At 34.9% G+C, this 22573-nt stretch overlaps 1 protein-coding gene across 1 annotated transcript in view; it reads right to left on the bottom strand.

Moving 5' to 3' along the window:
• Positions 1–21989, bottom strand: part of ralgds (ral guanine nucleotide dissociation stimulator) — a 30510-nt gene extending 8521 nt beyond the window's left edge. Inside the window, 11 exon segments of the mRNA XM_056463436.1 lie at positions 523–607; positions 879–945; positions 948–981; positions 2854–2985; positions 2987–3070; positions 4116–4240; positions 4348–4473; positions 4476–4540; positions 5776–5841; positions 5928–6232; positions 21669–21989. Coding sequence (XP_056319411.1) covers positions 523–607; positions 879–945; positions 948–981; positions 2854–2985; positions 2987–3070; positions 4116–4240; positions 4348–4473; positions 4476–4540; positions 5776–5841; positions 5928–6232; positions 21669–21863 — 1284 coding nt within the window. The 5' untranslated portion in view covers positions 21864–21989.
• Between the last annotated feature and the right edge of the window lie 584 nt (positions 21990–22573).

Raw genomic sequence — 22573 nt, 5'->3', positions numbered from 1 at the left:
TGTGAGGTTTATTAATGTTATCATAATTAGTTCCATCACAATCATCAATATTTAGCAGACAATTAATTGTCCAACAAACAATTGTGATTATGTTTAACTTGTGATTAATGTTTAAGCTTTTTGCCCCACCCCACCTACACATGCGCACACACATGGATGCTTGTATGCACACACACCCACACATAGTATGCCCAACTACCGATGACATTTCTTCCAAATGTACGATGAAGATATGTAATTATAGTAATTAATATATTAATTATAATAATTAAGTTTTTAATTATATTTCCCTCTGTGTATATAAAAAATAAAAAATAAAAATGTAATTAATAACTTTAAATTTTCACATTATTTTACACTTACACTTTTAATCCTACATTTTAGGCCCATTTTAAGAACAAAGTATTCATAACTAAGTGTGCTTAAGCTTGTGTCTCTATAATTACAGTGACAGACCTTTCTGGATTGCTTAAATCTGTGTGGGGAAAAGAAAAAACACAGATCCACAAGAGTTTTCCTCACCTTAATGAGAAGCTCTCTGCTGAGTGAGTAATTATTGTCGTCTGAAAAGATTTCAGACAGCTCTTGGAAAGTCCGATAGCTTTCCCTGTAAGCAGAACCAAATAGCTTGAGTCATAATCTGCTCACGTGAAATCCAAACACTGTGAATAACTAGCATTAACTTCTCCCTCTCCTACATCACTATAACAAAACGTCTTTCATAAAAAGCTGTTTTAGCAGGCAGTCTGTATGACTGAGCACATAAGAAGCTAGCACAAAGAATGCTACCATTAATCAGTTGGCTAATGCCTAATGCTAAAGCCCTTATCCTTAACTCTGGCTAATCGTTGCTGACAGAAATCCAGTCAGACTCTTACCGGGAAACATCATCCCAGGTCCTCCTCAGCCTATGGATGGCATTGCTCTGCAAGGCGGACAGGATGGCTTCAGAGAGGAGAAGCTCTTCAGGATACGGCATTTCTAGTGTCAAGACAAACAAATGAATGTTTATAAACTGCAACACTTGCAAACTGCTTGAGAAGAAAGACGTGTGCTACTATAATGAAGCAAAACGTGTCAAAACAGTGCTAGGTTGTCATGGGTGCATGCCAAGGCATTGCTAGTGGTTCTAAGTGTTTTTAGAGCATATACATGTGGTGGTTACACTCAGAAATAAAGGTACAAAGCTGTCACTGAGGCAGTGTGTTTTTAGGGTGCTTAAAGAGGCATATAGGTGCATATCATCACTAAAGTTTAAATATTAGAACCTGAAATGTGCAAAAATGCACCATACAAATTAACTGTTCCAGTAATTGTGTTTTGAAAACGTTTTTTAGAGATGGTACTGGATATGATTGGTTGCTAGGGTGCTTTTAAGTGGTCTATAGTGTTATTAGTTCATTCTGAAAGTATTAGTTCACCTAAAAAAGGAAAATTACCCCATGATTTATTCATCCTCAGTGCATTTGACTTTCTTGTTTCAGATGAACACGGTTGAAGTAGTTTTTAAATTTTATCATGGCTCTTCAATGCTGTATAATGGTGTTGTTGAGTGGTGGCCCTTTTTTGAAGCTTACAAAATGAATAAATTCATAATACAAACTAAGTCATCATACGTGTGTCTTTTGAAGCAAATTAAAGTGTTTTGTAACAAAATTATTTAAATATTTTCAATTATAAACTTAAATCACTTTTGGCAGCAGCCGAATATTCGACTCGGAAGATAACGACAAATAAGAAAACTATTTGGCTTGGGTTTTCTCTATTGTATTATTATTGTATTGTGGTTATAGAGTATACTGTATATTACTCTTCTGCTACGAATACATCTTATGTTATGCGTCATACATAGAGTCAGATGTCAGCCTGGAATTTATCATTTAAAATTAGAAATACTTTTGTAACAAAAGCCCACCAATTTACTACATAAGACATGTATTAACCCCTTATTGGCATATATGGTTTGGTTTTACAGCAGATTTATGCATTTTTGGAAGCTTCAAAAACAAGGGCCACCCAACACCATTATACAGCATGAAAGAGTCAGGATTCCATTTAAAAATACTCTGACTATGTTTGTCTGAAAGAAGAAAGTCATACAGAAGATGGGTTATGTGTGAGTAAATTACAGGGTAATTTTCATTTTGATTGAACTGTTCCTTTAAATATGATTTTTGACACCCCCATTTTTTAGCTCCTGTGTATACTGTTTTTGTACAACCCTGCATGACTGCAAAATGTGCATGTGCAGCAATTGTACTCACAAATTATGAGCTTTGTGCTCTTGTAAAATAAAGTCATGAATATCATTTTTTAATCCCATCACTAGGCCCACACGGAATCTGCGCGGCAGAATTCCACAGATTTTTCACAGATTTCCAGCCCATCATTAATATTGTTTATTTACTTGAGTAAATGTGTGTAAATCTATATATATATTCAGTTTTTAAATTAAACTCAGTAATATTATTGCCCTAATATGAAAATGTTCATCTGATTTATGTACAATGCAGTTTGTACATATATTTCTGTCTTTAGTAGGTCTATTACATGAGAGACTTGCTTTGTTTACCAAATAATGTGAATCTAATTGGATTTGCATTTTTTAAACATTAATAAAAGTTTAAAAAGATAATATTTTTATTTCACATATTAAGGTTTTTAGTTATGATACTCCCAAAATAATTCCACAGAAATCTGCAGATTTTTACCAAATTTCTCCGCAGGAAAAAGCAAAAAACATCTGTAGATTCTGTCTGGCCCTGCCCATCACACAAGCCACCTTCAGTGTTTAGTAAAAAGTGAAGTACACTAATCCTGTGATTAAAAAACTAAAAACAAATGTTGTCTTACCCTGGCCACTTCTATCCAGTGTTCAATGCGCTTGGCTCTTTGGAAAGGTCTGAGAGACCTGTTGTCCAGGCATGTGGCGATCACACAGTTGGTCACACTGTTGAACTGAGAAACAGTAGCACGGATGGTCGGTTGCCAGGTGCTCTTTGCCCTTTTTATCCCGCTGGGACCATATGCCTCCCAAACAATGATAGGGAACAACCCTCTTAAACAGCTCCTGTGAAAAACAACGCATTCAGTCAAATTCACCCAGTTTTGCAGGACGACTTTATTTACATTGATGCCATCCAATGACCAATAAAAGTAAATCATTTTCTCAAGTTTAATTCTCTCAGCTTGACAGAGAATATTGAATTGCTTCAAATCAACAGAAAACTTGCTGACTGGCACTACTGGGTGCATAAATAGATCCATAAAGCAACACTGTATGTTGTTGTGGCACAGGACTGTCCTATCTTGTCTAGTTCGTCTACATCTTTGTATCCAACTTAACTTCTAACCTTTTAACTACCAGCTCAGATCCTCAACCACTAGATTACTGTGACCCTATTTGCACTTTGTAGTAAGATGCACTTTTGTTGATCTAATCACAAGTGGACAACACTATACGGGTGTAAATGGGGCCCTTCATTTACCCTACAATGTCACATATCAGAACAATTGAACTCACTGAATCAATACACTCTAATGAACTTTAAGTGAATATTAATATTGCATCTTGGATGTCCACTTAGTCAAAACGCATGTTAAAGGCCACATGAAATTAAAAGGATGATTTTTAAATGTTAGTATCTGTATGTGAGTTTTAATGATATCTAATATGCTAGTGTGTTCCAAATAGTGACAAAATTTACATTTAGAAAATATAAATCTGATTTAAACATACAAAACTTCCAGCTAAATGGATCATCGTTTTTTTACATCACCTCATACTTCAGTTTCTCATCAAATCTTCTGACCAATCAAATGCTCTCTAGTATCTCACATGTCCCGCCCCCTTCAAAATGAATATCATTTGCTGTTCAATTGATGCGCTTAAGCTCAGCTACTCAGAGAGCAGAGCTGTTATAAATATGAAACACTATTGGCTGTTGTTTTTATAAAGGGGAGGAGCTACACTATGTCATACAGTCTTCATGTTTCAGTGAGAATAGGTCAAAATCTGAATACGTAACTGTAGATTTCAAGCACTTCACAGTAACCTTAAATACTAATAGAAATGGCATTAAACTGAAGTTGACAGCTTTAAAATGAAGTCTTACCGCATCCATGACTGTTAACTGCTCAGCAACTAGAGAAGGACTGAAGGACATGAAGTGTGAGGGGGAGAATTCATCCTCTAAACTGCTCTCCTCTGGTGTGGCAAAGGGGCAGGAGCACAGATCACCTGTACATGATACGCATGTCGTCATAGTTAAGTTTGGTTCGTCAAGTTAGTTTGGAAGTGATATTTAATGTAAGATTCAAATACATCATTATTGGGGGAGATCATACCTTCAAGCTCCACCTCGCACTGTTGGCGATGCTGGAAGTGCTCCAGCAGGTTTAAAGCTCGTCTCTCCAGGTCCGATCCAGAGAAGTTGAGTTGTAAGTAGGATATGAGGCTCTGCAGGCATTCGGATCTACAGGACTCCAGAAATCCTCTGAGTATTGATCCAACCAGGCACCCAGGATAGATGACACAGTGCTGCCAATCACACAAAATAAGGATGCATTGATATATGAAATTCTGGAAGATATTGATAAGCCAATCAATTTTTACAATTTAAAGTTGACATTAAGTTATAACTGACAGCATCAATTTTAGGATCTTATTTATTTTTAAATAACGTAGCATTTTTTGATTTTGTAACATGCAAATTAACAAAATGATACATCAATATTTTGTATTTTTAAACAATTTATTAACTTTAGTATTTTAAAATTTTTGTATTAAATTTTACTTTTAGTACTTAATATTAAAACTTATTTCACTAAGCTGACAATCAACATTTTGCATTTATTGCCACTGGCTTGCATGGTTCAGGACCTATAGAGCTGCGCATCGTTGGATTTGCTCTTCAGTGTTTGGACTCTCAGTAGTGATTATTAAACCACACTGAACTGAGCTAAACTGAACTGAACTTAAACACTACAAACTGAACTACACTGTTCCTATTTACTATGACCTTTTATGTGAAGCTGCTTTGACACAATCTACATTGTATAAGCGCTATACAAATAAAGGGGAATTGAATTGAATTGAAATTATATTTCAATAATATTGTAATATTTATTATATCTATTTTAATTAAATATCCCTATATTTTTTATTTTATTTTAGATAAACACCTCAATATTTGTTTTATCTTAGTTTGATCATTTTTATATGTTTTTATATGTATACTTGAGTGCATTCAATCTTGTCTGATACACAGTATATCCAATATTGATAAAATAAATTAATATGGGTAGCACGGTGGCACAGTGGGTAGCATGATCGCCTCACAGCAAGAAGGTCGCTGGTTTGAGTCTCGGCTGGGGCATTTCTGTGTGGAGTTGCATGTTCTCCCCGTGTTCACGTGGGTTTTCCTCCGGGTGCTCCAGTTTCCCCCACAAGTCCAAAGACATGTACTAATAGGTGAATGGGTAGGCTAAATTGTCCGTTGTGTATGTGTGTGAATGAGAGTGTATGGGTGTTTCCCAATGATGGGTTGCAGCTGGAAGGGCATACGCTGCGTAAAACATATGCTGGATAAGTTGGTGGTTCATTCTGCTGTGGCGACCCCCTGATTAATAAAGGGACTAAGCCGAAGGAAAATGAATGAATGAATGATAAATGAATATTATCTGATCTGATAACCAATAAGGTAAAATTTTACCAAATCAAATTTTAACTGCAGATAAATGAATTGAGTTCATTTAAACAACACGAGGACTTACTTTTTAAGCTCTGTGTGGTCTTCTGCTGAGACTTTTGTCTTGCCTGAGACTGGCAGTTTGGCATATCTAAGAAACATACGAATGCATTTTAAGTAACATCATACTGTTTAATATAAAACCTCTAGAAGTACTCGTGGTTGACGGCTGTTTACCTGTTGAGCAGCAGGTCCAGCACTTGTTTGGTGGTGGCAAATGCTCTGTAGGTGCAGAGGAAAATAGTGACATACGTGTAGTCTTTCCCTTTGAAGGCAGAGACCATGTACTCCACCAGTTTCTCCAGTGTGCCAGCCTTGATGGTTCGACCCTTGCACGTCTCGTACAGACTGAGGGCAGAGTCTGTCTCCACACCCAGCCATCGCTGGCCCTTACTGGCCGTCTGGTGAAGCTGCACCTTTCGGAGTGTGATGGTATAGATGGCACCGTCCTCCACCTCCTCTCCAATCTCCTGAACTGAGCTCTGCAGATATAAAAAAAGAGAAAGAAACTGAGTATTCTAGTCTTTATTCTAACTGAAAACGCACATAAGACTACTGTTCAAATGTTTGAGCCCGGTAAGTTTTTCATACAAACATTTCACACAAAAATTCATATTTGCATAAACAAACACAAAAGAAGATATTTTGAAAAATGTTGTGTAAAATGTTGGAAAAAAACATGGAAGTCAATGAATAGCTATATATTATACAAAAAAGATCTATTTTAAGAAAGAAAATCATATATATTTGGAGTTTTTAAGTAAACAATGGCAAAATTGGTAAGATATCTGTTTAATGTTTCAAATTATTTAATAATTAACATAATAAATCAATAAAATTTAATAAAATAAATTTAAAAAGCAAGAATATACAGTTCTGCAGTAAATTATGTAAAGATATGTGCCTACAAAATCAAACCAAATTTTTTTATTGGGATGAAGTACCTGTTTAATGTCTAAATAGTTTTAAAAAAATCAATAAATTCACTAGTAAACAAAAACACAAACATATACTGTTTATGCGGTCAGTATGCAAAAGTATCTGCCTACAGAATCAACCAATCAGAATCCAGTTTCATCAGTCTCACACATAAAATAAAATACAATCCGTAACTAGCAGCAAAAATAATGTTTTATTAATCATATAAGCACTGTTTACTTTCAGAGCATGTTTAGTGAATTTGCAAGGGCAAACAGATCTAGCACATCAGAACAGGGGCTTTAAGGGTGAGTCTCGGATTACTGCTGATTTCCCTACTAATCCACATACAGCCTTAACACTAAACGCACAAGACCAAGAGGGTGGCTCTTTATCAGCCACCGTCATATGGCTAACCCAGCCCTTAAACTACACGTCACCTATCAGTGTAAGTGCATCACTTACTACCATTTATGAATCTACTATTGATGGATAGTAGAGTGTCCATAAATGCATACTTGTCAGATATCCTGGTACTTTTTGTCTGCTCTTTTACGAGAAGTGTAAATTCATTCATACCTATTTATCTGTTTTTTCACCATGCTACTTAGAAGTGAAGTACTGTATTTAATTTTAGATGTATCCATTGTTTGGCTAAGCAGATAGGTTTCGCTCATTGATATGACAGTATTTCAGACATTTTATACTGACACCTACAGGTGTGGAAGAAGCATAACGCAAACATTTTTGTGACCATTGTCACTGCATGGATATGCGTTGACGTTTCAATATTCAGTAAGGGCCCAATCCCAGCTAACACGCTTTTTAAGATAAAAGGTGCCTTTTTGAATGTTTTCTAATGGCCGCAAGCGTTTTTGCCTCAAATTTTTGCTCTGTGAACCTGCAGTTAAATAAAGTAAACTCTCAGCGGAAAAAGCACGCTACATCAGTTGCATCTTGTTCAATCAATGTATGCAGAGGTGATCGAATGCGTTGAGGTGACAACAATGTTTGTGTTGTAAAGGCAACTATGAAAATGGAGAGCAGACTAGTGGTCACTGTTTCGAGTTATCCGGAGCTTTATGACTTCACAAATTGTGAATATCACAATACTATTAAAAAGAAGCAGGCCTAGAGGCAAGTCAGTCTGGCAATAGGGATGACAGCTAGTATCAACAGCAGCCCTTGCACACAATATACAGTTAATTTACTGGTTGCCTAGCGACACAAAAAGCACAGCACACTTCTTTTTTTCTTGTCAACAAAAAAAGACATTGCGGTGCGCCTCGCATTCTCCGAATGGAAAAGCGTGTTCTACAGTATTTTTGATGTTGTTATTGTGGGCACTTCAAAAAAATTATTATTGTTTATTATTTAAACTTTTAGGGATATTCAGGTTGTTTGCTAACACTTTACAATAAGGCTTCATTTGTTAACAGACATTATGTAAGTCTAAAATGATGATGAAAAAAATCTAAGAGGATGTTCATTATCTAGTGTTTAATAACTAGCCAATAAACTAATAAATTTAGTAGTATATTTATCTAATCAAACATTAACAAACAGCCATTTTTCAATGTTTGTTCATGCATTTCAAGCGTTAGTTATTGTACTTTATAGTATAAAGGAAAGGATCTCAATGAAATATAAACGCAAAGGTGGAATAAAAGTTAATGTAGCTATTTTTCACTGATGATGTTAGTTAATAATGCATTTACTAATGAAGATAACAATGAATCCTTATTGAAAAGTGTTATCCGTTGTACATCCTTGATCTTAAACAATTTCATTAGTTTGACTTTTGTTTAGTCTGGACATTTATATGCAGTAAAGTTCGTTTGTTATCATACCTGTTAAAGTAACCCTTTTTAGCAGCTTACATCAATTGCACAATAATACAGCAATAGCCATTATTAACTATTGCAATAAAAAAACTAGGACATATTGTCAAAAATGATGCTAATTTGTGCATTTTCATTTGTACAAAAACATACAGTTTAGCCACTAAATCAAAAACGTTTTGAATTAGCATGACTGTGTTGCATAAACCACATCAATGCTCATAACTGGATGAGTTAATTCTATAAATAATGCTAAATTAAAAGAACCTGCAGTCAGTACTTTGCAAAAGGCTACTAAACCAAGTACTGTACTTGACGTCATAATGGAAACCGGAGGGAACTCCCAGAGAACTGTGGGAAGTGACTGTAAGCAATGCCTTGGGCAAAGAGCCAGTGGTGTGTGTGGTGTGTGTGTGTGTGGTGTGTGTGTGTGTAGGTGTGAGTCACTACAGCAGCTTTCTCAACAGGAGACTGGTTAAACAGATAACTCAACACAAGGCTCTGCACAGCGGTTGCTATAGTAACAACCACACAAAACACACACGCAGCCAGAACAGCTTCTCTCAATTCGGTTGAAGTGGTATTTCTGAAGTGTTTCAATTGGGGGAAAAAGGAACAATGTTTGTTTTGCTTTCGAGCTGAAATTGCACAAAAGAGTAAAACACAAGATGTTTGATGTTTCACTTTCATGTCACAATGATGATGGTGGAGATTGAAGATCTCAGCATATTTTATCCTTATATTTCTGTAATACAGAATTATGTTTAACACTTTACATACATTGTGATATCTTCGATTATTAAGCAAATGTAAACTTCCCTAGTATATATTATAATAATCAAGATGAACTTTGTGTTCGTCATAAGAAATTAAGAAAAGGGAAGACCACTTCAAAATTCTATTTCCAGTCACTCTAGATTTTCCTACTTTCTAATTTACATATGAACATTATTATATTTAAAAAGACAAACTTGGTGTAAATAATTAATGAACAAATAATACAAAACAAAAACCACCTCATCAAATGGGGAAGACCCCATCCAAATTAGAAATCTTTATTGTCCACACATATGGAAATTTGTTTTTGGCCTAAAAATACCCTCAAAGTTACTAAAAATACCCTCAAACATCACAAATACAAAAACACAAACACAGAGCACAAGCACAAAGCTTCCTACACCACAGATTACCAGCACTCACACAGGCTATGAAACCACAGAATAATATACAAGCTACTTCGTGGTCATTTGTTCAATATAGTAATAGCAGACGGTATAAAAGATTTCCTAAAATATTAGTTTTTTGCTGTGGGTACTCTGTACCTGTCACGGTCACACAAGGAAGACAAAGATGGATAAATCTGTAAGGGTATTTATTTGTGCAATGCAACAAATGCTGAGAGATGAAGCAGGTAAGTTGTGTAGCAGAGGGAGAGCGATCTCTCACACACAGTTCAAATGGTAAATATCAGATCTTCAGTAATACACCACCATCACTTTAGTCACTTCCCTTAAGCAGGTGTGTTTGCATCCAACAGGAGAAGGAGGACATCTGAGGAAGAACACAAGAGGGAGAGCCACGAGGGGAACCATCTGACTTTAATTCCAGCCGGTGAGTGAATGAATGAGGTGAGTCTTTATAGTGCATGAGTGATTGCAGGTGCAGGTGATCAGTAATCAGATGATAGTTGACGGGTGTGTGGTGTGTGGTGGATGGTGAGGGAGAGCGGTAATAGGAGCTGCAGGAACGAGCTGAGGGTGTGACAGTATCATCTACCCGAAGGAAACTTTTCAAATTCATAATAAAGCGCGTGAGTGGAGTTCTGTGAGGCTGTCCGTTCTGGTCTGGTTTTATATACAGTTCTGCTTCTGGGGGTCCAATATGATTATACTAGCTGTGTTATCAATATTTGCAATTTTATACTTGCTTCTAGCTCCAAGATTTCCGTACCAGCAGGAAATATTATAAGAGATAATACTTTCAAGCAGACTGGTATAAACCTTCCGCAAAATACCCTTACTAGTATTAAACGATTTAATTTACTTAAAAGAAAGAGTCTCTGTGTTGCCTTCTTATAGATGTGGTCAGTGTGTTCATCAAAATTTAAACTACTATCTAAAGTAATCCCTAAGTACTTAAAAAAATTCTATTCTATTCTATTTACATTTCGACATTATTATATTTAAAGACAACTTGTGAAAATAATTAATAAATAAATAATAAAAAACAAATAAAAGGAAAAGTAGACCACCTCATCAAAAGACCTATACTCTATTCTATTCTATTCTATTCTATTCTATTCTATTCTATTCTATTCTATTCTATTCTATTTAAAGATATTTTAACATTATTATATTTAAAGACAGACTTGCTGTAAATAATAAATAACAATAAAAGTGAAAGCAGACCACCTCATCAAAGCAATAACATGAAACAAAACATTTTCCCGCACACACACCATGGGAAGCCCCTCGGACTCAAAGTGAAACTACTGGCCACAGAAATCTTAAGAAAACCAGCCTGACACAACACTGTAAGAGACCAGCTTTGACATATACACCCCACGCTATAGGGAAAATCCATAATAAAGCATAACAGGAAACTATGTGGTAAAAGAATATTGTTTATCACTAATTAAAGGCTTGCTTTTCACTAAAATACACTTGGCAGAAAAAGCCAAGAGAAATGCACTCCTCAAACTTAGCTGCGAACCACCTCTGATCCACTAAAGCAACAGGGTTTCCTGTGAAAAGACAAAGAGTGCTGAAAAATATCTGCGTAACAGCTTCCTAGACAGATGCATCCTTCACAAACAACACTTAGAACACACACACATGCGCACACACGTCAAAAAACAATGCACAATTCCTCCTGTCATAATAATCAGGGAGGAGTTAAAAGACCTTCGAAGACGAGCCCTATTATGTGTTCTCTTTAACTTATTTACGATAAGATAAACAAGACTCGTATATTAAAAATAGATGTTTTTGCTTACTTTTCATGCCATGGATACACCTATTATAGGCCTATTTATGAAATTTTTTACAAGATTAACTAAAGTCTCAGATGTCCCCATAGTACCATAGCCCCAAGTGCTTGTAGTTTCAGCTCAAAATGCCTTACATATAATTTATTGACATTCTGTTTATGCCCATTGTTAAGCAGAAGCAAAAATGCAGTTTTTGTGTGTCTCTTTAAATGTGAATAAGCTGCTGCTCCCCGCCCCCTTTCCATAAGAAGGCGGAGTCTTTGCAGCTTGTGCATCGGATGCTGTCTAGACAAAACTGTTTGGTTTTATTATGTATGCAGTTCTTTATCTTCATGAAAGTAAAATATGTGCATGCATATAATTGCCTTGCCAGTTTTAAACTCTCGATATACAGTTTAGTCATTTCTGAATAAGATTTTATTTTCACATTTCTTTCTTTTTATCTTAATTTTTGCTAAAGATTTAGCCAGTTTTTACTAAATTCTTTTAGTCAATAATTTCTTATTTATTTTTATTATTTTATTCAGATGATCCATTATTTTAGTATCTTTGAGGTACAATCGTTTTTTTTAATTTAGTCTTTTAATTGTTGTATTTTGCATTTTTTTTATCTAATACTTTTAAATTACATAGTTTTTTTGTTTGTTTTTTAATATTTTTTTTATATATTTCAATAATTTTTAATCCAAGCTCAATTTTTTTAGCAGCTAAGTAGCTAATTAGTTTTAGTAGCTGGATTGAAAAATAACAATAATACAAATTTGAAATATTTTTTGATAAGTGGCTGAACTAAAATAAGTTTAGTGCTTTTTATTCGTTAATTTCAGTCAGCATTTGACAAAGAATGCTTTTAGTTTAATGTATTGAGTTTCAATTCAACCCTGAAATTGCACAGTTGTCAAATTCTACAGTAAGAAAGCAAATGGATGAGATGAGGTTAAATTATTTTAGTACACAACGTTGCTAGTAAAGAAATGTCTTGGTTAGTTACCGAAATAAATTAAGCTTACCGTTTTTTTTATTCATTTAATTTCAGTTAACATTTAAGTAACAAAAATGCATTTAGTTTAATGGATTTAGTTTCATTTCAACCCTGAAAAATGCAAAAATATATTCAACAAGGAGGCAACACCAAAACTCCAAAAATACAGTTCATTAAATTAAAAAGGCTAACACAAAGCTTTGGTGTTGCCACCTTGTTAAATATATTTTTGCACTTTTTGCTGTTTGGCTGGGCACCCATTTAGAGTGATGTGCCTGCTTTTGTGCATTTTTTCAACCCTGAAAAATGCACAAGCAAAATAAATAATAATAATTCAGGGCAACCTTGCCGTTGTAAAACTCTACAGTTAGAAAGCAAATGGATGAGGTCAGATTTAATTATTTTAGTACGCAGAATTGCTAAAAAAAAAAGTATTATTTTCTTGATAAGTGGCTGAAATAAACGAAGCTTACAGTTTTTTATTCGTTTAATTTCAGTCAACATTTCATTAACAAAAGGGTTTTAGTTTAATGTTTTATATTTCACTTAACCACAGTATGATAACCCTGACAAATGCAAAAACACATCTAAGCAGCCTTGCAGTTGTAAAACTCTACAGTGAGAAAGTAAATGGATGAGGTCAGATGAAAAGAATTTAAGGCAGCTATATTAAATCAATGTGTCCTCTGCTATGTGTCCTCCTGTTGATCATTAATAAGACTCGCTTCAAACGGCTTTCCATTCATTCAGTTTTTCAAAATGTGTCATAACATTGCTTAAATACCTCAGTACACGTTTGCTTTTATTGTTTTGGCTGGGTATGACGCATAGCTGTCAAAAATACTTTTCCGTATACAATATTAATACACGCAGATCCCCGTTTAAGCCACTATAAAAACTACGACCAAATTTCTTTTCTGTTTAATGGCCAAGAGCAAAACAATGCTTATTTGTGCTGTGAGAGTTACGGATTATGGATGCGTTTCATAAGTTTTCGCGAGATTGACACTCCTGTTGGAGTTATTAATCTAGAGAGAGATGAGATATGTCGAGTAAAGCTGCAGTCTGTGTGTTTTTGGCATTGCTCAGTAGGTTTTCCCAGCACATTCGGTTACAGTGCATTAAAACCTCAGCACAGAGTGATGGCCAGATTCACTGCTGCCCACATCGACAGTGGAAAAACTGCATGCAGAGAAAGTTGAAAAGGTGATTTTCTCTTAATCCGCCTTATTCTGGAAGTTTCCAAACTCTTATTTTTTATCTATGACAGACTCTAACCAGGCATAATGTGTTTAAAGTATGAGAGCGACCAAAAAATAATTGCAGTCTGTGGGAAAGTTTAGACTGAAGTTTGGGGTCAGTAAGATTTTTTTTTAAATCAATACTTTGACAACAAGGATGCATTAAAATGGCTAAAATGAAAAGTCCTGCGTTAAAGGAACACTTCACTTTTTTTGGAAATAAGCTCCCCTCCACTTTTAAAACCATTGAGCCCATCTCTGGGTCTGGCGGAAGCAATTTTAGCCTAGCTTAGCATAGAACATTGAATCAGATTAGACCATTAGCATCTTCCTTAAAAAAAAGTTTACATAATTTTCCTTTTGAAAGCTTGATTCTTCTCACAATGATATTATGCAGCATCTGAAAGAGTCCCTAGCAAGGCAACTAACAGCACTGCTTAATATCATTGCTCCTGCTGCAGCCATGGTACAGCAGCAAAGTTATTTGTTTATTATGCTGGACTGAGAGTATAGCTCCTAGCCTTATTAGGCTAGAAAATAACAACTCTTCATTTCCCGTCGGTCGTAGTACACGATGAAACTATAGCAGTGTCAAGCTTTAAATAGAAAAATGATCAAAAGTCTTTTTTCAGTGAGATGCTAACAATCTAATCTGATTCAATGATCTATGCTAAGCTAAGATAAAAGTTCTCCCACCAGAAGCGGAAGCTGGCTCAATGGATTGAAAAATGGTCAAATTCAACTGTTTAACTCTTGGGGACTTATAAAACATTTCTTTTTTTAAATAAGTGGAGTGTTTCTTTACATCCAGAAGCTAATGTGAATATTTACTCTGCTTTCTCTTGTCAATTGTGCATTAACTTCACTAACACTGGATGAAATCCAAACTGAGCTGTAATCATTAACCTTTTCTGTATTGTTTACATACTGTTAAACATTTTTAACTGTGATAAATGGTGTTATCATTGGTTTTCTAGTTTGGATACTGTTGAAAATAACAGTATTTTGCTTGTATTTTGGTTGTGCCAAGGTTTTGTGAAATCTCCTCCAGCATTTCAGAATGAGATTAGCAGAGCCGAGGAAGGAATTCTAAAATATTAAGCCTTGGAAAAAAGATTTATCCGATTCTGAACTGCTGAGTGCAGTTGCTCCCTGGCTCCAGAATAGCACAGCCGTTGGTATTAGAAATGCATGGTGCTATTCAGAAAACTGTTTTTTAATGCAACACAGAATTGTGTTTGTTTACATTCTTTATAGATAAAACATAATAAACATACATTTTTGGTCAGAATTATTTTCTCTTAGGATCACAAGTTGCCACCTTTTATTTCATAATGATTGACAATAAGGCCTGGATCTGGGAAAAGTATAATGAAAGGTTTTTCAAAAGTCATTGGATAGCTTCAGATGACTGAGTAGGACACAGAGATTTCTTCATGAGTAGAAATCTCACATAGTAGAGCACAGAGACTTTTCCTGACTAGTCTGAATAATCAGACTAGTCAGAATAGTCTAAATAAATTGGATTAGCCACATAACTGAATGCTTGGCAAATGTAAATATATGAATAACGTATTTTAGTGCTAACAATAAACCATTAAAAAACAATTTATCTTTGTGAATGAAAATAATTTTAGAAAGTAATTACACAATTATTTTTATATTAATTGTTCATGTTTCAAACTAATTTACTCTAAAATGTCTATTAAAGTCAATAAAAATAATAATAATAAAAAAGAAAATAAACCAAAACCCTAACCTAACCCTAAAACCAATTTAAGGAGAAATCTGGCAACCCCTATCCCCATTCGCTTTCATTAAAATATACATTACGTTTTACCAGGGATGTACAGAGCCGATCTCATGATTGAAAATCGGGCCTTGTTTGGATTGGCTGTGATTGCTACTTAACACGATTAACTTGATTGTTCAAGCTTCCTCACAGAAATGCTCTGTTTTTAACAGTTGTTGAATGTTAACATCCCAAGAACATTCCAGATCTGTTTCTTCGCTCTTCTTATTCTTTTATGCATTATAGAAGTATCGGATCAGGTATCGGTATTGATAGATACTCAAAATCAAATGACTCAGACTAGAGGGCAAAAAAACCTAATCGGGACATCCCATCATTTTACATTTAGTCATTAAGCAGGCGCTTCTGTCAAAAGCCAAGGAAGGAATTCAGAGATTCATCAATAAAAGGCAATACACACAAGAAGTATACAAAGGAAATATTTTCAGCAAAAGAACAGGCAGGATACTTTTCAAAAAGTCACTTTATATCATGTTTTAAGATAAAGTAAAAGTTGTGTAACACTTTATTTTGATGGTCCATTTGAGTATTAGTAGACTGTCTGCTTAATAACTGTTGATACTTCTCCTTCAACAGACATTTAACTGACTATAAGAAACTTTGCAAGTACATGTCAACTGACACTAACCTAACAGTCTACTTATAATCTAATGAGAATAGTTGCAATGTAACTTAAATTCAACAAATGGACCATCAAAATAAAGTGTGACCAAAAGTTGGGTTTGAAACAGGCTGAATAATCGATGACAGAATTTTCATGTTGGGTTAAATCATTTCATTAAAAAAATATCAGTTTTACAATAACCTGTGGTGTTGATTGTTAACTTAGCCCATGATCTTGGCATCATTAACACCATATTCTGCTAGTCGAGCTGCTTTTCTAAATTGAACCTAACAAACCTGATTTAACAGTAGCTTATTAAACATTTGTGTATTTCTCATTATACAATTCTTTAATTACATCAATGCTTACCAAATCATGCCGTTTGACTCTGCCACTTTCCTTTTCCCTGCCTCTCACATCCATGTTTTCTTTTCATCGCCATCCCACTATTCCTCCCTCTCATCCCCCTCTTTCCATTCAAGAGGTCTTTCATGACAAAAGCGCCTCTGTATGTGTCAATGTAACCCCTGTCTGTTCTTCTCATTATACAAAGCTCAGCTCCACTGGCCCCATTATGACGTTCCGAGTCCCATCTATCAAACAAAGGCCTTTTTAAGGAGAATGCAAAATTTGTACACACTTTTAACAAACACACGAGAACAAAGACAAAATGTACTGAAGCGATAACCCCGTGACAAAAGTGCCAGTCAATTCTTTGTTCATTGTTCGCTTGTAGAGAATCAAAGTCCACCTTGATATAAACGTTTAGGGGACCTTTTTTTGTTCTTTTTAAAATTAACAAATATAAAATAATTAGAACAACAATCACTCTAAACGTTGTGTTGGGTTATCATAACCTAATGTTAGGTCAAATATGGACAAAACTAACTGTTGGGTTAAAAATTGTAGTTTAAATTTAATTGAAAAAACAGTTATAATAAAATAAGCCAACATTTGGGTTTGACCATATTTGACCAACATTGTGATACAACAACCCAACACTTAACTCCTCAGTATTAAAATTCGGCTTTAATCACCAAAATAACAAATTTTAGGACTGGGTTAAAAAATTATTCTTCAAAATCAATTTAACAAACAACACTGACTCGAGTTGTACATCAGAGGGCGTGAACATTTTCTGTACTACATTTTTATCTTCTGCAAATTCACTATAACTTGCAAATGTACAAATAACTTGACAAAACTAACAAACCAAGCTTAAAAAAAAAAAAAAAGAAATGTCGACACCAATGGTGTAGTGCGTCTCTATATGGCACTCTGTTGCTCACGGCAATCTGAGTTTGATTTCCGCCCCAAGGTCTCATGCCAATCGTTTCCTTCTCTCTGCTCCCCACACATTCCTGTCTATACTCTTCTACTGACCTATCAATTAAAGGTGAAAACCTCGAAAAAAATAATTATAAAAAAAAATCAGAAACAAATGATCATGTCCTACAGTAGACAACTGATGCCAGTGGCAACATTAAAGTGTGATGTGTGGAAGAATTTCATGTGCAACAACATCTCTACACAAGAGATGAAGGGGTGCTGCTGTGACTTTTTTCATACAGTTTTTTCGTAAATAATTGCAGTCTTGTTTGAGCAAAAGGCCCCAAAATTTTGATTGTTGAGTGAAGGAATGGGACGATAACCATTTTCAAGGTATACCACGGTTTGGAAAAGTGAACGTTTTAAAACTGCCAAAATTTTCTGCTATACTGTTCCTATGGTATATGTAAGACTTTGTTTTAAGTTTTTTTTTTTTTGTTTTTTATGAAACAGTATCTCCAGCAGAAAAAAATATCCAAATATGTCATATTAAATTGTAATGAAATCAGTGTTTTTGAACTAATGAAAGCAGCAGAAGTTAATGATTCATTAGAATTGTTTAGCCTGACTTGTTTACCATTCCAAAATGTTTTAAATGTTTCTCAGATTAAAATATATTGTGTTCAAAAGGGAGAAAAGCTTTAGTTTTTTACCCAGACTTTTAAAAAGAACATATTTTTATAGCAGTAATTCCAATACCGAGAAACCGTTATATTTTTATCCAAGGTTATCATACTGTCAGAATCTTATTTCGGCCCATGCCTACCTGAGAGTATGTGCAACACAATCTCATGGCATATTGTATATAACTTTTTTATTTAATGGCTAATTCATATGTTATGCTAATTAGTATGTTTTGCTAGTATTATAATTTGTTATGTTGTTTGTATGTTTGCATTATATGAATCTCATTTGTACATTTAAACATAATTTGCTCATCCCCAAAGATGGTTGGGTTTAGTGGAGGGCTTGGGGTACGTCCCCTTAAAAAATGTTATATTTTCATACAAATGTAATCATATCATCACAAAATGCACTAATGAGATTGTAGGAATTGATATGAATTTATACTGTCTTATAGATTTTAGCTGAATTTGTTATAATGTTAGGTTTAGGGGTACGATTTGGGGGCACACCTCCTTTTAAAAATTGTACTTTTCTGCCAATATATAAAACAGTAATATTTTTATGTGAGATCAGACTGAACTATAAAATATATGTCATGACATGTTTCTTTGGCTTATTTTATTAAGTTAATTAGGTTTCAACACAGCAGGCACAGGACGTCAACATGACGTCATATTGACGTTGTACCCCAACGTTGTGGGACACTGCATTTTGTTTGGAAATGAAAATTAGGTTGATGTCAGAACCCAATGTCAGGCCGACGTCAGTGTCCAACATCAAACAGACGTTACATTTTGCGTACTTTCCAACGCAACCTAAAAACAACAAATTATCAATGTCTAATGATCTTACAGCTTGACGTTGTGTGGACGTTACCACTATGATGTATCAGATATTTGATTTTGGTTGCCATAACTGACAAATAAATGTCAATATTTTACGTCAATATGACGTTGGTTTAAAATGTTAGCTCAACGTTGAATTTTGGTCCCTTTCCAACACAACCTAAAATCAACTAAATATCAACGTCATTTTAAGTCATTATTGGATATTAAAATAACATTGTCCTTAGATGCTGGTGACCTAAATCTAACTCAATATTAGTGCCTTATAATGTTGTGTGTCTGCTGGGAACTTTTTTATCAACTGGTTTTTCAACATTTCAATATTTTTTTATATTTTTCAGCGTATACAAATTATAACTTGATGTAATTATTAATTTTAATGTATGTAAATTTAAATAACTCATAAAGTTAATTTGATTCAACTTAAAAACAAAATGCAGCAACAGTTTTTTTTTACAATGTAGCACATATGACACTTTCTGACAATAACACGTCATTAATGTGCTCTTATACAAGCTCTCACACTGGATCCTTTATGGCAGTTGTTGTTACGTTAAGAGATTAGCTGATCTATGCACTGAGCTCGTAATGATCCATTATACAAGAGTACTTTTACATCTGGCTGATTTGGTTTAGCTCTTCAGGGCTGATGCAACCAACTCTGAGCTCCTGCCAAGCCATCTGCAGACTTGAAGCACTCTGAAAGCAAAGATAAGTGCCTGCAGTGCCCTTTTTTTACAAGCTATGCCATAAAAGAAAGAGGACGAGAACTTTAGAGATAAGAGAACGGGATTTATAGCACCATTACTCCATATATCACTCATGTTTATACCTAAGCCAACTTTTTTGAGGCCTTTCAGTCAACTGCCTTCACATGATAATGGATAAATATTAAATTATGATTATAAATAATGAAGAAAAAGAAACAGAACCCATAAGGGAAAAGGGCTTCACTGCTGTGCTGGAATGCAATGGGAGATTTACCCATCACTAATGGTGTAACGAGAGCAGATTAGATTTAGTCCAGTGAAGGTTAGCAGCTGCTGACACACTGGAACCTTCTTTTTTTTGAGTGTGATTGGAGTAAAGCTGCAACGTCGTAAACAAGTTTTGGTGTGAAAGCGGTTTAGGTCACAGCAATGTGCTTTTTTTACTGAAACACAAGATAAAAGAGGACACGTTGTTCACAAACCATAGATAGATGCTTCAGGTTTAAGAATAACAACTGTAAAATGCGAGGCTGCCATGGTGATAAAATTATTTACTCGCCTTCAAACACAGCCTCAGAAAAACATCATGCACTGCAGGGTTCGAGAAGCCACGAATAGGAAATCGATAATAAAAGTCTTTCATCAGATCTGACAAGAAAACGTGTTGTCATGTATTATATAAGTGGCTCTCAGATGCAGCCATTCATTTCCAGCTGACACATCAGCACCGTTATGAGTAATCTCATCATAAACGGCCCCTGTTAATCTCTGGAAATAACACACTTCAATAACATCTGATGGTATTTAACGGAGGGTCAGTAAAAATCCTTAGATGATGAACCCCATAATGCAGCATTTCTTCCCATGTCTTTGGCTAAATCATACTGAGAGGAGATTGTCTTTTCATTTGATACCTGAAGGGGATGTGATTCTCATTTGACTTTTAGTTTCCCATGGCTCTTTTGGGGGAGAATTTAGAGAGAGGAACATTGTTTCCAGTAATAGAGAAACAGAGAGTCTTATTATTTTTCCCCCAAGATTATAGTTGAGACTAGTTTTGGTTTTTCTTCAAGTAGGTCATCGAAAACTAGAGATTCGTGTAAATGCATTTAAGCAGGCTTTTGTAGTACATTGTAAAACCCAAAAAGTTAATGTAACTCAAACCATTTGAGAAAACCGATTGCAGCAAACCATTTAAGTTCAAAAACTAATCCTAATGAATGTTGTGAACTTAATCCATTTGAGTAAACAAAGCAATTTGAGCACAGTAAAATCCAATAAATGAAGAGAACTCAAACCATCTGAGTACTGTAAAACCCAATAAGTTAAGGCAACTCAAACCATTTGAGGAAACCGATTGCTACAAACCATTTGAGTTAAAAAACGAATCTATATTAGTACAGTGAACTTACTCTATTTAAGCTGAAGTAATGAGGTATTCAATTAACTCATTACCTTCAACACTGAGTTCAAAACTCTTTTCAAATGAGTAGAGTTAACTTTCAGTCAATTTTGAGTTAACTACACTCATTTCATTTGATAAAGTTGACTGTTGGGTTTTACAGTGTAATACTAGATGATTCAATAGCTTGTGTGCCTTTTTAGTAGTTTAAAGATGACATAAGTCTTATACAAGACAAAGAACATATGAAGTCATTACTACTTTGTAGTAGAAGTATCTGTAGTAGAATCTGAAAATGTTCAAGCTCCAATATGTCCATAAAAATGACAAAGCACTACAAAACCACTTAGAACAACATCTGAACACACAACAAATAAACCTTTTTTTCCCATAATTGTCTATAAAGCTAGAAAAGAAGTACAAATCTCATTTTCAAATCTAATCTAGCAAATTTTCACAACAAACAAGTTATTATTATTGAAAAAAATGATTTATGTTACTTTTTTTTCTATACATTCTATACATTTATAACACTTTAGGAGTTCTCTCTCTCTATTTACTCTCTATCTATTACACATACAGTACCTAAAACGAGTTAAGATCTGATGACAAATTACCTCCAGCATAGGCAGATCTGGGTCCAAATGCGTAAAACTATTTAAGACCACCGGACATCCATCTCCAGCCGCGATCTCCAGCTTCACCCCATCCCATATGTTTTTAATTCTCCATGTACTGGACTCAAACAGCTCATCCAGGGACGTGGGTTTGACACCCAGGGCGTCCGACTGTATCCCCATAATATAGACCATTACTAAAAGACTGTCACCTCTGTTTACTATGTATTATTTTATAACGAACTCCATATTCTGTCATCTAGACTTCTGCTGTAGCAACGAGTGTTTGGTTTGACTGCATCAGTGCGGCTGAAGGGAATACCCTGATCCGCTAAGCCCCGCCCACAAGAGAGCGCGCACGTGGACCCGCCCCTTCAATGACTAACAGTGTTGTCATTTTCCGGGAAACTCTGTTGTGAGCTGCTAAAAATATCACTTTTAATCGCTTGATTATAGCTTCGTAGGCTATGAATAAGCGACTGCAATTGAACTAATTACGTGGCGTTAATTAAACTATTGCATGATTCATTATCTAACTTTGGTTTAAATGCTAACTGTTGTTGCGTTGGGCTGTAAATAGAAGGATCTGCTGAAATAGTTGAACGAACAACAACAAAACTACAGTCAGCACAATTATGACTAATACTAAATAATGATAATTTGACAATATTTTTGCCAATGTGAAACAGGCTTTGACGCTGCGAAGGGCATCTGAACAAACTTAAATAATGTTTTCATTGAATGCAGTTATTCCAACAATTATTTAGGGTTTCTTAACTCATACGACAACATTTCTATATATAATTTTTATTCAGAGGACATTTCACCAGTAGTTTACAGAATTAAAATGACCAATAACGATATATTGTAAATCCCAATCTTCTCATTTTCCCCATAGCTGTATA

The sequence above is a fragment of the Danio aesculapii genome, chromosome 8, assembly GCF_903798145.1.
Source record: "Danio aesculapii chromosome 8, fDanAes4.1, whole genome shotgun sequence".
NCBI lineage: Eukaryota > Metazoa > Chordata > Actinopteri > Cypriniformes > Danionidae > Danio > Danio aesculapii.
Note: the sequence above shows the minus strand (reverse complement) of the source record. Positions and strands in the feature narration are given on the sequence as shown.